The 15,266-nt window shown below is 38.5% G+C and overlaps 2 protein-coding genes across 3 annotated transcripts in view; one reads left to right on the forward strand and one right to left on the reverse strand.

Annotated features, from left to right (window-relative positions):
- Positions 1-2,808: 2,808 nt before the first annotated feature.
- gabra6a (gamma-aminobutyric acid type A receptor subunit alpha6a) lies at positions 2,809-13,083 on the reverse strand. 2 transcript variants are annotated; one of them, XM_014008872.1, is made up of 10 exons: positions 12,903-13,083; positions 12,712-12,818; positions 12,515-12,582; positions 10,382-10,602; positions 10,216-10,298; positions 9,970-10,113; positions 8,208-8,360; positions 7,883-8,133; positions 4,968-5,200; positions 2,809-3,507 (listed from the first exon to the last, which is right to left on the reverse strand). In XM_014008872.1, the coding sequence occupies exons 1-10, from the start codon at positions 12,947-12,949 to the stop codon at positions 3,501-3,503; spliced, it is 1,314 nt and encodes a 437-aa protein (XP_013864326.1). In that variant the 5' UTR covers positions 12,950-13,083; the 3' UTR covers positions 2,809-3,500. The 2 variants fall into 2 exon arrangements, with proteins under 2 accessions (XP_013864326.1, XP_013864334.1); XM_014008880.1 differs by lacking the exons at positions 12,515-12,582; positions 12,712-12,818; positions 12,903-13,083 and adding an exon at positions 11,753-11,772.
- Positions 13,084-13,335: 252 nt separating this feature from the next.
- nudcd2 (NudC domain containing 2) overlaps positions 13,336-15,266 on the forward strand; it is a 3,913-nt gene continuing 1,982 nt past the window's right edge. Inside the window, exons 1-3 of the mRNA XM_014008915.1 lie at positions 13,336-13,636; positions 13,966-14,014; positions 14,858-15,009. Of these exons, the coding sequence (XP_013864369.1) occupies positions 13,448-13,636; positions 13,966-14,014; positions 14,858-15,009 (390 nt within the window). The 5' untranslated portion in view covers positions 13,336-13,447. The remainder of the gene's footprint in view (positions 13,637-13,965; positions 14,015-14,857; positions 15,010-15,266) is intronic.

A 15,266-nucleotide genomic window follows, 5' to 3' on the forward strand; every position in this document is an offset into this window, starting at 1 on the left:
ATTATGATACTATCTCATAATAATGAGATAGCTAAGTCATAATTATGAGATAGTATCTCATAATTATAAGATACTATCTCATAATAATGAGATAGCTAAGTCATAATTATGAGATAGAATCTCATAATTATGAGATACTATCTCATAATAATGAGATAGCTAAGTCATAATTATGAGATAGAATCTCATAATTATGAGATAGTATCTCATAATAATGAGATAGCTAAGTCATAATTATGAGATATATCTCATAATTATGAGATAGCTAAGTCATAATTATGAGATACAAGTTTTATTTTTTATCAGGGTGGCAGAAATGGGCTTCCATAAGAATGAAATGTAACAAGTTTACACATTTAAAAAAAAACAGAAAATAAATTGCCTTCAGGTCCAACTCTTCTCTTCAGAACATCTCGAAATTCAAACATTAAAATGGACGAAAACACAGAGACTGAGGTCTGAAAACTTTCATTGACCTGCTGAAACAAGTCACTATAGCTGAAAGAGGCAGCGTATTAACTAGAAGCTGAAAGAAGGGGAAAATGCTAGCTAAAAGCCAAAAGTTGCAAAGAGCTAAAGCTAAATGTAGCCAACTGAATTCTTATTAAAACTATTAAAAACTAAACAAAAGCCTAAAAGTTGTAAAAGCAAGCTAAAACGTAAAAGTAGCAAAAGACTATCTAAAAATTGCTGAATGATAGTTAAAAACAGCTAACGGTTAGAGTAAATTAGCTACATAGGCAAAACCATAGCTAAACTACAAAAGTTTAACTAGAAGCTAAAAGTTGTAAAAGGTTGGCTGAAAAGAAAAAGTTGCTAGAAGCTAAAAATAAAAGAAGAGTAGCTAAAAATTAAAAATAGGCAAAGGCTAGCTAAAATCAGCAATAGGTTATTAGCAAGTATTCAAAAGCCAACTAGAAATAGCAAAGGGCTAAGATCTAAAAGTTGTTAAATGATGGCTAAAAGCAGCTAAAGCTTGGAMTAAAATGTCAGCTATTTTAGCAAAACTAGCTAAAAGTGTTTCAAAAGATAACTAGAAGCTAAAGGTTGTAAAAGACTAGATAAAAAGTAAAAGTAGCAAAAGCCTACATAGAAGCTAAAAGTAAAAAATAGTAGCTAAAATTTCAAAGTAGGTAAAAGTTGTCTAAAGCAGTGTTTCCCAACGTTGGGGTCAGGACCCAAAGTGGGGTCCCGAAACATCAAGGTGGGGTCCTGAAAAGATTTTTTGAATTACTGTAATTACATTTTTGCCTTAGTTGTTACAAAGGAGTGAGGTTAGTATGTTTAAAATGGATAAATGTTGTAAATAAAAATTTTGTTACTAAGCCCATGTTTTGTTGACCTGATACAAATGTTTCTCATCCAAAAATAGTTGGGTGCACAGGTCTCTGCTACTGTTATTTTGTGGGTCAAAAGCTGAAAAGTTTGGGAACCAGTGCACTTTGGTTCCCAAAGTTGGGCTTGGGACCCAATTATGGGTCATGAAGCACCTTGGATAATCTCCAGAAATCAACTTAAAAGGGTAATAAAATAATTGCTGATGTAATATTTTTCCTATAATTATTACAAAAACACAAAATAAGTAAAAATAAGTATTTATATTTGTGTACAAGCTGTTTAGATTGTCAAAAGCCTGTGTTTTTAGGGTTATTAACGAAATTCGTGTACTCAACCCGTAATATTTGGGGTCACAAGTTTTTGCCATGGATATTTTGTGGGTCAGAAGATAAAAGTTTTGGGAACCACTGGTCTAAAGCAGCAATAGGTTAGCAAAATGCTGGGTAAATTTAAAAAGGCAAACTAGACGCTAAAAGTAACAGAACAGTAGCTAAAAACTAAAAATACCAAAAGCCTAGCTAAAAGCAGATTAGTAGCAAAATGCTATAAAAATACTAAATGCTAGCTGAAAATAATAAAAGGCTGGCTAATAGATAAAAGTGGCAGAACTGTACCTTAATTAAAAGCTAAAAGTTTTTTTCTTTTTTTGTCAAAAAAAAAGGCTAAAAGTAACACTAAAAGCTAAAAGTAAAGAAAGGTAGCTAAACAAGAGAGAGTTATGTTTAGGAAGAAATAACAATCTCCATGTGTTTCTGTTAAAAATATTTGAAAAAAAAWTTAAGTACAAAGAACAATTATAAAACTATAACTATAGGCCCTTTATTCTGAATGAGCTGAATGTTTTGATTAATGAACAGCTAAAATAGCACAAAGTATCCAGAAGTAATTCGACAGCAGAAAATGTACAGACTGTTAATACAACAACAGCAGAAAATAACAAAGTAAATGCTGAATCAGCAATCTCACAACCATGCTAACTCTTCCCACAACAATTGACAAATGTCCCTTTTCCCATTCATTTGAGATGAATTTACAGCTGTATATATTAACAAGTGCATTTTAATAAATGAAATCTTAATCGGATGAATTCAGATCTCTACAATCATTGTCATGATTTCATTTTTAGATATCAAAGCAGCAAAATTCCTGCAAAACAATTTGCTAATATTGTTTTAATGAAAGACCTAAAAATCCTTGAAGGAAAGCAGATTGTTTATCCCACTGCATGTGAAAGTTTGCACATTTTGTTAGCTCTCATGTTTGATGGGAATCAGTCTCAGCTACTACCACATAAAACTTTAGGCAAATACCTATAAAACCGTCTGAGTTGTCCTCATTGTGACTGCCTTCTTGARTCTAAACGTTGTGCAGCTGTAGATGTGCATCCTCTCTGTGCAGGGATCTGTGAGATATACTGCTAGTAACAATACCAAAGATATCTAAAATGGAAGTTTATCTTAGAAAAATGTGTCACATTTTGCATAATATTTATTCAACATAGAAGAAAAGAGCATAAAAACATCAGAAACACAAGATAACTGCAGATCAAGAAAACCAAGATCCTTCTGATCTTGAAACAAAAAAACAACAACATGTAGCAACAAGACAAATGCAAGTATCTAAAAAAACAATAAAAGGGATGAAGAGTGGAGGGCCCCACGCTCCAAACTGAGTCAACCTGCGTCTGCCGAGCGTATTTTTGAAGCTGTGCGAGGGGGTGCGAGCCTCCTCTGAGCTGCCTTTGATGTGGCTGCAGAGCGAGCCGTGCCGCTGTAGAGGGCAGGCCTCTGAAAGCGTTGGTTCACAGTTGCATCACCACCAGTTACAGCCCTCACCCATTATATCATCTTCATCTCTTTTCCATGCAGTTCTCAGTGTCTGAGCYTACTTTTGCCCAACGTGGCGGGCGGCGACAGCCTCGGCTTGGGGAGGTGACTGTTGGGTATGAAGTGGCCGAGGGGTCCCGGCTGCGTGAAGGTCGGGACGTCTCTTCAGTCGCTGATTGGGACACGAGTGGGCAGCGGAGTATGAATGAGTTTCTGATTCGTTCCCTCTGTTGGACAGGAATAAAGTGAACGCTGGGAGCTTGGTGGATGGTCTCTCGGGTTGCTCAGGTTGTTGTGCCCTCCCCTCTCAGAGATCTCTCCGTTAGTTAGCGAGATTCATTCCCTGCAAAAGCAGAGCACAGCAGAGCAAACATGAGCATCCTCCTCATCCTCACTTGCCTTCAAAGGTAGCAACTCAGAGAGAGTATAAAGAATACAGCTGCCCTCCTATTATCCTGCCCAACGTTAGAAACTAAAGAGCCATAAAAACTCCCTGACAGGAACACGAGAAGCATGGTGAACAGATTTCTACTCCTCGGTGTTACATAACAGAGCTCTCTTTCTCTCCCTCTTGTGGTCTTTTTGCTCTCCAGTTCTCATTTTCCTCCTCGAACGTGAAGCTTTCTGCTCTAAACGCTTCATTTATGAGCAGGAAAGTTAGTCGTTGCCTGCTGCCACAAGGCGAAGGCAGGCGATAATAAATATGGAGAAAAAACGTAGCTGAAATGCTACATTTACACATTTTATACTGTCTCGTTTCTCCCAAGAGTCCATAAAATTAGATTTTCAGAAAAATCAGCAGAACAATTCTTGTATTCTTTAGACCAAATTTTGGTATTAAGACAAATTACATAAAAAAAAAACCCTTTCTTAAAATAATTAAAGACACTTGATGGAGAAAAAAGGGTGGAATTTTTTGATCCAAATGTTGAACACAAGGGTGGGTTGATTATGGTTTGTGTAACAGTCAAAGCAACAGATTCAAATTTAAGATGATTCTGAAGATTATTTAATTATTTAACACATTACAACAAAATAATGGATTTGTTATAATACTATTTGAACTTCTCATCAAACGCTAGAGACGAATCAGGGAGTGCATCTTAAAAAAATTAATACCAAACTCATACTGGCCAAACAGTTATGATGTGGTGAAAACACTTGCTTTTCAGGATTTTTTTTTTTTTAAATTAAAATTCATTTTAAAGTGCCTGTGACGTGAAATCTTTGCAACAAATATGATTTCGTTTTTGGAAAGAGAACATTAATTGCAAAACAAATTTCACACTGCTGAGATGGACAGTTGTTGAGCACTTTGCATGTAAAGTAACAGGAAGTGATGTCAAAGGGAAATGTCTGAATGGGAAGGCTGGTTMCTAACAACGCAGATGGCAGAGAAGAATCTGATGCTTCTTCTTGTTTTGAGTCACTATCAGAGAGAGCTGATGAAGGGTCAGAGTTCAAATAATATTATTTCAATACACAAGGAACAGGGAGTTTTCTTTCTCAAAGAATTCCCCTTTGATGTCACTTCCTATTTTATTTTGGCTGAGCCAAGTGATAACAAAAATAGGTCAGTTAAGTGACAAAATCACCAGTTTTATACTAAGTTTCTTAAATATAAKTGTGTTTTCTTTGACTTTTTGTATATGAAGCATGTGCTTGTCACAGACACTTTATGCAGTAGTAGATGTAAACAAAATGTCATTCTTGATAACACAGAAGCGGTTCATTTTGTCACCTCGGGTGTCTCCAAACTTTTGCACACAGCTGTATAGGCCTAAACGAGAGCAGGTTGTTCACCTGGCCGTTGGCATGGTGTCGTTGGCCAGGTAGATGTACCAATAAACCAGGTTGAAGAGGGCAAAGGTCAGCGGAAAGAGGACGCGAGCGTAGACGTCGATCTGGCTCGTCCCGGCCAGCTGTGGGAACTGAGGAAAAGCTGAACCCTGCTGGAGGAAAATGGGTAAGTGAGGCTCGCTGTAGCTCACGGAGTGGTTTCTCCTCTTCAGGCCTCCCTGAGGGCTGCTGTCCGACTGGTGGAGGAGGAGGAGGAGGAGGAGGAGGGGGCAGCAGGGGTCACAAAGAGAAGAGATAAAAACATAAGTGACACGTTCTATACTTCTGCTCTGCTGATCATATTCACGCGTGGTAACATCCGTATTAAACACGACGAGCGCTTCTCTGGAAGCCTATAGGACGATTTGGAGGATTTACAGGAAGCAGTCAGAGTCCCTCTCTGTTCTCACACTGAAGCTATTTTTACAGCGTCTAACTGTGAACTTCACACGTGAGGCAGAGCCCAGGAGGACGTGTGTGGTGGCTTACTGAATTAACATAAAGCTCGTAGCTTGAGAGGAGAACATAAAGCAGCACATACTGAGTGATGTGGCCTTAATGTGAGGATTGAAGGAAGATGAGTCTTGTGGGTTATTTTACCTTCATTTGAGACTGTTGAGTCTAATAATCATTATTAAAGGGATCCACGATTAGTTGTAACATTAGATTTATTTGATAAACATTTATTTTAACTGTAAAATAAAGACTGTAAAAATGCTGTAGMCTGTTTAGTTTTTAGATTTTTTAAACTAAAAGTTTAAAAATATATTTTAACACGGACTGAGCCATTTTATTTACACACAAAGCATTCTGGGTAAATCATGACGTGGATAGGTCCTCGGTGCAAATGAGCTATATCCACCCTGAATGTTAATCTTGGACAATATCTGATGATCGGCTCTTTTAAATGAAACCAGAGAGCGTTGACAGAGAGGAGAAGGTAGAAATGACTCAGCCTGTAACTGAAAATATGGATGGAGGACCTCAGTTTAGCTTGTTAGTTTGTCTCAAGCYCCGAGCTAATACATACAGTATAAGGCAATATAGCGTCAGCGCTAGCGCAAAGGCTAACAYGCAGCTCTGTTGTCCTCCATCRATATTTTCAGTTKCAGGCTGAGTCATTTCTACCTTCTCCTCTCTGTCAACGCTCTCTGGTTTCATTTAAAAGAGTCGATCATCAGATATTGTCCAAGATTAACCTTCAGGGTGGATATAGCTCGCTAGCAGCCTCGCACCGATGACCTATCCACGTCATCATTTACCCAGAATGCTTTGTGTGTAAATAAAATGGCTACGTCCGTGTTAAAATATATTTTTGAACATTTACAAATAAACAGTCTACAGTATTTTTAGTCTTTATTTAACAGTTAAAATATATGTTTATCAAATAAAGTCTAATGTTACAACTAATCGTGGATCCCTTTAACACATAAGCATGGAGATACTGTGTGATCACTGAAAAGCTGAACTTGATGTTGAACAGCTAAAGACGTTGAGTTTACATCTTTATAGTAAATTTTAAAAATACTGTTTTCTGTCATTCATACACATTTAAATTCATATAAAATCATAGGCCTAGCTTTATCTATTGTTCTCTTGTCCAGTTTGCTGTTTATTATACTATTAGCTTATTTCTTTTACTTCATGTCGCAACCTCAAGTTATAGGAAGATGGATAAAGTTGTCATTATTAAAATAACTTTCCAAAACTTATTCTAATATATGTTAAACAGATCTTTTCGTTGGTTAAGCTCAATTAGTGGTGGCGGCCATCTTGATCAAGATTGGCTCCAAACGTTAATAAATTCTAGATGTACCAGACATGACCATCAATTAATATCTGCCTCAACAACTCTTGAGATATTTTGCTAACACGGCAGACAAATGAACAGACGCACGCAGGCAATGACATTATTGCCCAACTTTCACCTTTTTGTGGAAGAAGTTTATCAAAACTTTGACTAAAATCAGCAGATTTTAAGGAAAATTTGAAAGTTTTAATACATGTACTTGTTTATACAAGTTTGACTAATGGCAGTAACAACCCAGTAGCTTATCATACCTTAGCTTGCATAAACATGAGTCAAGATGAATTTACCTGCTAAGCCATTTCTTCCTGTCCTTAAGGTGAAAAAGTATCTGAAGACGTTTCTGCGTAAAAGGCAAAAAGCCTAATCTAAAGCCATAATATACAGTATATACTGTATATACTGTATATACTGTATATATAGTGATATACTTGTACATGTTCAAATTTACCCATAAAGTTTCTTTGTTTCTCATATCTATGCTAACCAAAAATGATGTTACAAAGGTGCTAACAAATGTTCAATTAAAGTGACTTTGACGTAATTTTTTTTGTAATAAATATGAACGCAATTTTGGAAAAACAACATTGATAACATATTGCAAAAATTATTTCATGCCGCTGAGATGAACATTTGTTGAGATATTTTCATGTGAAATAACAGGAAGTGATGTCAAAGGGGAATATCTGAATGTGAATAGAGCATTACAACACAGACTGTGGAAAGGAATCTGATGTTTCTAGATTATTTTGAGTCACTATCAGACAGAAATGAAGAAGAGTTGAGTTCAAATAATACTGTTTCAATAAACGAAGACCAGAGATTTCACTTTCTTAAAGAGTTCCCCTTTGATGTCACTTCCTGTTTCACTTTGGCTGAACCAAGTTTAAAAGAAAATATGCCAGTTATGTGACAAAATGTGTAAAATTATGTGTATTATGCCAAGTTTCTTAAATATAAAGATGTTTTCTTTGACAATTTATTTGAAGGATATGCACGTCACAGACACTTTATTCCCTCACTGGTAGAATATCTTCCCTCCATCAGTGTTGCCATAAATTCGTCTGCTCACCGAAATGGTGTCGTCGTCCTCGCTGCCAGCGGCCAGCACCTCCAGTTTGTCTTGTCTGGCTTTCTCCTTCTTCAGCCGGTTCGCCTGCAATGTGGCAAAGTAGTTCACTGCGGCGAATTCAACCAGCGCGGACGCCACAAAGGCAAAACACACGGCGATGAACCAATCCATGGCTGTYGCGTAGGAAACTTTGGGCAAAGACTGGCGGGCGCTGATGCTCAAGGTGGTCATGGTCAGCACTGTGGTGATGCCTGAAGAAGAAGCATGGAGGACAGTGAATAGCGCGCAACATTTGACTGACAGAGCCATGYGAAGAGGGGCGTACCGGCGACCGTGCGAGCAGGAACGGACTCCTTGTTGATCCAAAATGAGACTTGTGACAAGACCACGATCATTATAAGAGGGATATAAGTCTGGATGAGGTAGTAGCCAAGTTTCCTCTGCAGGTGGAAATGGACCACCTGCACAGAGTAGTGACCTGCAAGACAAACAGCAAGTGTGAAGAACACAACCCCAGGGGAAAGAGCAGAGCAACGCTCACTAGATGCTGTTCCTTTCCCTGACCTTGGAACAGAACAAGTGGTGACAGAAACATACAGATGTTAACCAGGGGTTTGGTAGGCTGCTAACTGTGAGTTAGGATGGAAGAATCAGAGGTGGAAGAAGGGAAGATAGTGTAGAAAAGGAAGACAAGTATTGTAGAAAATGCTGCATTGTGCACATTTAAAGGGGACATATGCAAAACCCAATTTTTTTAGCCCATAAATACATTTTGTTTTGTACTTGGAGTCTCTAGGAAAGCCACTTTTTTAATTTAGTCTCTCCAGGTGCTGTGTAAATATGTGTATATTCTGTTTGGGGCATATTTTTCAGTCCGTTCAATTTTCTCTATTCTCTATTATGTTTTCTGGACTATTATGTCACTGTATTTGCTGTGGAACTGACAAACAATGACTTCCAACTAACCAGTTTTGTGAATCCATGGTTTGTCTTCATTCTCCTCTGGCTCTGGGTCAGACTCTGGCTCCAGCAGGTAAGGATGGATGAACAAGTCTTCCCTTGTTGACATCTTTTATTTAATTTGTAAATAAAAAGTTTCGGAACCACTCAAATTACAAAAATGGCCAAACAGGGTGGAGTGGACAATGATCAGTGAGTGTGCGAACTGCAGGGGAGCGGGATGTGAAGCACCTCATTTGCATTTAAAGAGACAGCACCAAAGTGAGTTGAGACACACCTCAGAAAAGGTGTGAGAGATGGGCTTGTGGAGCTACAATAACTAAGAAATCAGACCAAACTATTGCAGTTCCTTTTAGAACCCAACTGAATGATTTAAACTTGAAAATAAAAACATTATGATATCTCTACTTTAAATCAGGAGGCTATTTTAATAGTTTCAAGTTGATTAGTTGTTACTGAATGTAGATTGTCAGGTGATGATTATTTTCATTGGATCATTAAATGTATATTTGGAGTCGATTCAAGATGGTTTCCACAGTAAATCAACCGTTGCGATCACTAAAAATACTCCCTCAGTTTTACAGGTATTGAGCTAAACTTTGAATGCTTCACATTGTGTGAGATGCTAGTTTAAAACTTTGTCATGAACTGGTTTGTTTGTTTGTTCGCAAAATATCTGGGTTCACAGTGTGGAGGTACTTGTTTCCTGTGGAGGTACCTGTCCTTGTTTCCACTGGGATTTAAACCCTGCAGATATTTCTAAAGGCACTTCCTGGTCCTCGAGGGCCATTATCCTGCATATTTTTGAGGTTTCTCTGCTCCAACGCACCTGATTTGAATGAATGGATGATTAACAGGCTTCTCCAGGACTGAAGAGCTAATTTAATCACTGGATCAGGTGTGCAGGAGCAGTGAAACAAGTAAAACACAAGGACCAGGATTGGGCACACCTGCTAGGCATTCCTTCTTCAGGCTTCTCTTATAGCTTGTTGTAGGAGGATCATGGACAAAAATATAGGACTAAAAGATATATTTTTGGCCCCTTACTTAAACATTAAGCAACTTCTAAGTATTTTGATTGAACCTTCAGAAGAAGAGTATTTTTGTTGCTGATAAGAAAACGTTACCCGTGTTGGACTTCACTGTCTCACTGGACAATGTCTGTCCCACAAGATCGTACTGAAGAAGACTTATTGACTCTTTGGGGCAATCAACAGACGATTTTAGCCCTTTTCTCCAGGTGAAACGAATTTCGCTGCTGGTGAATCCATCTAAAATCAAAAAGCATGCAGAAATGAGGAGAAAGATGAAAGTCTAATTACGGCAACCACAGGATATATGTTTTTGCTTTGGAGCAAATACACCACACTTACAGCTTCCAAACCTAAGAGGACAAGAGTGACCGTCCATGGGGAAGTCCATGAGATTCATTGGACACTCTGCATTGATTGTTAGTCTAAAAGAAAGAGAACACACCAGCTTCAGTGATGTTTTTAATTCAACGTGAATCTAAAAAGTTCAAATAACGCCTCGGATTACCTCATGGTGTAGAGGACAGTCCCGTTCTGCATGATGCGGAAGAGCTTGTTGGGTGTGGTCATGTTGTGGGAAATGGACTTCCTGGAATTCCTAAAGAAAGTGTCCGGTGTCCAAATCTTTTCCACCATTTTGTTGTTCAAACGCAAAATTTCAGTGGGACCATCAAATTTGAGCCTCTCGTCCACCCACATCTGACGGAAAAACATGTCCATGGTGTATTCCTGATGCAAGGATACAACAAATCAGCACATGCAAAACTGATTACCAACTCTACTTTAGGTTCTAGCTTTAGGTCTAAATGTGTGTGTGTGTGTGTGTAACACCAGGGAGACTTTTTCACATGTAGCCGAAGGTGAGAAGAGACAATAATGGATGTCACTCGTCCAGTGTGATCATGAATCAACCCACTGGTCCATCCTGGCTGTATGACATGCTGTCATATTGATTTAGAGGCCATCAATAACAGAGTTACGGGGGCCAGTCAGACAGATTAGAGCTCATTAGATGGTCTCGTGGCAGATCGCCCATAAGGCTGGTCACTAAAACAATGTCATTTCTCACAGTCAACACCAATGACACACAGGGGTTGGACAATGAAAGTGAAACACCTGGTTTTAGACCATAACATCCCTTTCAGACATCTTCCTCTTGTGTCCACAGTTAATCCTGTTGGATGTGGTTGGTCCTTCTTGGTGGTATGCTGACATTACTCTGGATACTGAGGCTCTTGATACGTCACAAAGACTTGCTGTTTTGGTCACAGATGCACCAGCAAGACATGCACCAACAATTTGTCCTCTTTTGAACACTGGTATGTCACCCATAATGTTGTGTGCATTGCAATATTTTGAGCCAAACTGTGCTCTTACCCTGCTAATTGACCCTTCACACTCTGCTCTTACTGGTACAATGTGCAATTAATGAAGAATGACCACCAGGCTGGCCCAATTTAGCCATGAAACCCCCCACACTAAAATGACAGGTGTTTCAGTATCATTGTCTAACCCCTGAATATTATGACTGGACCCTGACTGGAGCCTGGATATTGAAGCTGTAAAGGGAAACAGAGTCCCCATAGGCTGGTGCCAAATGTGCCCATGCTACATTAAAAAACATACTTTGACATATTTATGATATCAGGTCCTAGTTCACCAGCAACTTCCTCAAACTAAACAGTGATGAAAAAGAACTTCTCATGAATTCACCATTGCAAAAAAAAAAAAAAAAAAAAAAAACAGCAAATTTTCAACTCTCATCAGCAGCGCTTCAGTTATCCCCGCCCCCCGGGTTAGGAGTCTGGGCATCATCCTAGACAACACATTATTATTTAAATCACATATCCGTGACATCACTCGTTCAGCATACTTTCACCTCAGTACCATCCTTCGTCTTCGTCCATCCCTCTCACCCAAACAGTACTGTCATTCTGGTTCACCCTTTGGACACAGAACCCCTTCCACCAGTCATATGATACCTGTCCTAAAGCATATTCACAAATTTAGCATTTCCTATCAAATCCAGCTCCTTCCCATCAAAACCTGGACATTAAAATCTCTGCCACCCTCTCCATTTAGAAATCACAAATTAAAACTCTTCTTTTCAAACAGCAATATTCAGTTTAACCTCCTTCTCTCATACCTCTATTTAAGCTATGCAATGTTTGATGTTGTATTTGTTTTATTCTTTTGTCTTCTAATGCATTCTGTATTGTATTTTATTTGGACGGTGTCCTTGAGTGTCATGAAAGGCACCTTTAAATAAAATGTATTATTATTATTATTATTATTTAAACAAATACATCTCTATACATTTAGTTTAAAACAAATGTTATATAACACTGTAGTTGTGTAGGAGAGTAACCAGGGTTTAAAAGTTCCACATCCCTATAGTGAGCAGACTCTGGTTCCAAAAATAAGCCAAGCTGCTCAGATATACCAGATCCTGCTGGCTTCAGTTCCCAACAACAAGAAAAATCAAGGCGTTTTGGCCTAGTAATATCGTATCTGTCTAGGTTAACACGTTGATCTTATGAAATTTTTTGTGTCACTTCAGTAGAAAACGAAACCAAATATTAGTTTATTTATTTCTTCACCATAAGTGACTTTTTTTTWAAAGTTATGGAACATTTCTTACCATCTCAACATCTGAAACTGGCCCAAAGCTGGTGACAAAAATGTCCGTTTTCACTTCTGTAATTCCACCTGCAACCGATTATTTAAAAAAGCTTCTCAATTTTCACACAAATACAGTATATTACAGGGGAAATAGGTTATTCTAAATATACAGGTTATAGAACAAGTAGAACAAGAAGTTTTTAGGTTTCGAGTTACCTCCAGAACCAGGTCGCAGTCTGTTATCGTAACCATCCAAAAGTCTATCCAAAATGCGAGTGATGTTGTCTGAGTCTATTTTTTCACTTCCTTGTACATTAGCTACACTGCAAGAAAATAAATTAAATAATATAAACCCAATGGCTCTCGCTGTAAATTAGAATGTGTTTAAATTCAGAGAGAAAACTCACCTGATCCAGCAGAGAAAAGCAACCAAAGTTAACGAGGCAACGGCCATGTTTGGCAAATGATCAACTTTTCAGTAAAAATTTAAGTTATGTGAAATTTAGATATAAATAGAGCAAGTTTCCTTTTATGTGTCGTTACAGTGACTGTGTAATGAAACTGAAGTCACCCAGGCAAGAGCGGTAATCTAATTAACAGATTAGTGACTCCTCTCCATTTTTAGACAAACAGTGGATTTAATTTAACTTTGTTTTGGTCGTATTAAGTTATTTAAAGGAGTAAAACTTTGAAAAAAATAATATGCATTAAATGAAAAAAGAAGGATGCTGATCAATCAATGTGCCTCTAAAAACTGATAAAGCCATTTTGTAGTTCGCTTTATTGGACAGCAGGTGGCGCTGCAGTTATCATTACGTTCTTAACCGGAAATAAACAAAGAGGAAGACGTGAAGTTTGTTTTTCGGATGGAAAAGCTAGAGCAAGACTGTGGGGAGTTAAAATTATCATTGAAATAAGCATTTAACGGTGTGAGGCGGTGTGAAGCCGCAGCATGTCGGTACATTTTGAGGAGAGGAGCGGCGTGGTTCCGTGTAAGACCCCCTGGGGCTCCTGGTACCAGACCATGGAGGAGGTCTTCATCGAAGTCAACGTGCCTCACGGAACGTCTGCTAAAGAGGTTAAATGTCATTTAGGAACCAGAGACATCGACCTGAATGTCAAAGGAAAGGAAATATTTAAGGTAATCTGTGCTTCAGCTCGTTTGTATTGAATTAATAAGTAAAAGAGAAGGGAATGTGTGTTGGTCCTTGTTAATTTACGCGCATGCGCAGACAGAACGGGATGAGGTTCAGTTCTGACTTTTCAATAAGAAAACTGATCAGATTTAACGACTTATTTCTGAACAACAAACTTTCTGAATTAAAGTAAACACAGCTCATGCATTCTTTTATTTTATTCTTTCATTTCGAACCTCTCAGCCCTCTGCAATATTTTCACAAGTTTTAAATCATAGATTTAGTATATTTTGACTGTTATATGTTAACATAAATTGTTCTTGGCTCTTGCCAGGGAAAGCTATTTGACACAACCGTGTCTGATGAAGCTACATGGACACTTGGTGAGTTAAATATGACAAATGTGTTTTAATGTTTTAATACTATGCTATTGTAATAAATTATACTGTAGTAATAAATGTTTGAGTGAACCCATTCGCCTGGATGAGAAGCAGCCCCACACATGAATMGTTCACTGTGGGCATGACACAGGACTCATGGTATAATTCACCTTTTCTTCTCTGGACAATCATTTTTCCAGCTGTCCCAAACATTCTGAAGGGGGCTTCATCAAAGAAAAGAAAAGAACTTCACCCCACTTCTTTACAGTCCATTCCCTATATGTCCTGCAGAACGTCAGTCTGTCCTTCAAGTTTTTATTGAAAAGAAGTGGCTTTTTTGCTGCCCTTCTTGACATCAAGCCATCGTCCAGAATCTCTTCGTCTCACTGCGTTCAGATCCACTCACTCTGCCCTCTGTTGTTCCTGAGCAAGCACTGCTCTGAATGGTGACCCGATCTCATAGCTTCATCGTCTTTAGGAGATGGTCCTGAAGCTTGCTTGACTTTCATSGGCACCTTGAAGCCTTCTTCACTGCTTTTGAAACCAGTGCAGTAGTTTCTGTGATAAGGTTATTTTCATACGATTCATCTCATCACTCTTCACAATCTAGAGTTAATACAGATTGTCACCATAAAACTGAGGCAGCTTTCTCCTTTTTGCCTGCTGATGTTACAGTTTGTTTACTTAAGTCTTATTTGTGATGTACAAAAACTAGAAATCAATAGATTATAAACGAGGCAGCAAACTTTGTGCCACTCTCATACCTTTTGGCCACGACTGTACAACGTACCCAAGCCTCGTGTTCATCCTGTACTCTTCCTTATATTTGTTTTTTCTTCTCACCAGAGGATAAATGTCTGATTCGCATCGTTCTAATGAAGACCAACAGAGAAGCAGGAAACTGCTGGTCCTCCCTGCTGGAGGGGGAATACTGCGCCAACGCCTGGGTCCAGGACCAGATGCAGAGAAAACTCACTCTGGAGAGATTCCAACGAGAGGTTTGTTCAGTTCTGTTCCACAAGAGACAAATACTTGTTGTCAGGATAGTTTTAGAGACGAAAAGGTAAACTTTGGCGCTACACAAGCATGCACACTGGATCTGCAGGTGGTTCCTGCTCCTTCCTGTCTGTTGACCAATAGGAGAGGAGCTGATCCGAGAAGGACCACCCAACTTATTTGCATAATGAGACAGAAATGCATAAGGAAATGTAAATACAGGAGACAGAGTAAAAGCAACACATAGAAATAAAAAGAC

This window comes from Austrofundulus limnaeus, unplaced genomic scaffold, assembly GCF_001266775.1.
Source record: "Austrofundulus limnaeus strain Quisiro unplaced genomic scaffold, Austrofundulus_limnaeus-1.0 Scaffold1, whole genome shotgun sequence".
Taxonomy (NCBI): Eukaryota; Metazoa; Chordata; class Actinopteri; order Cyprinodontiformes; family Rivulidae; genus Austrofundulus; species Austrofundulus limnaeus.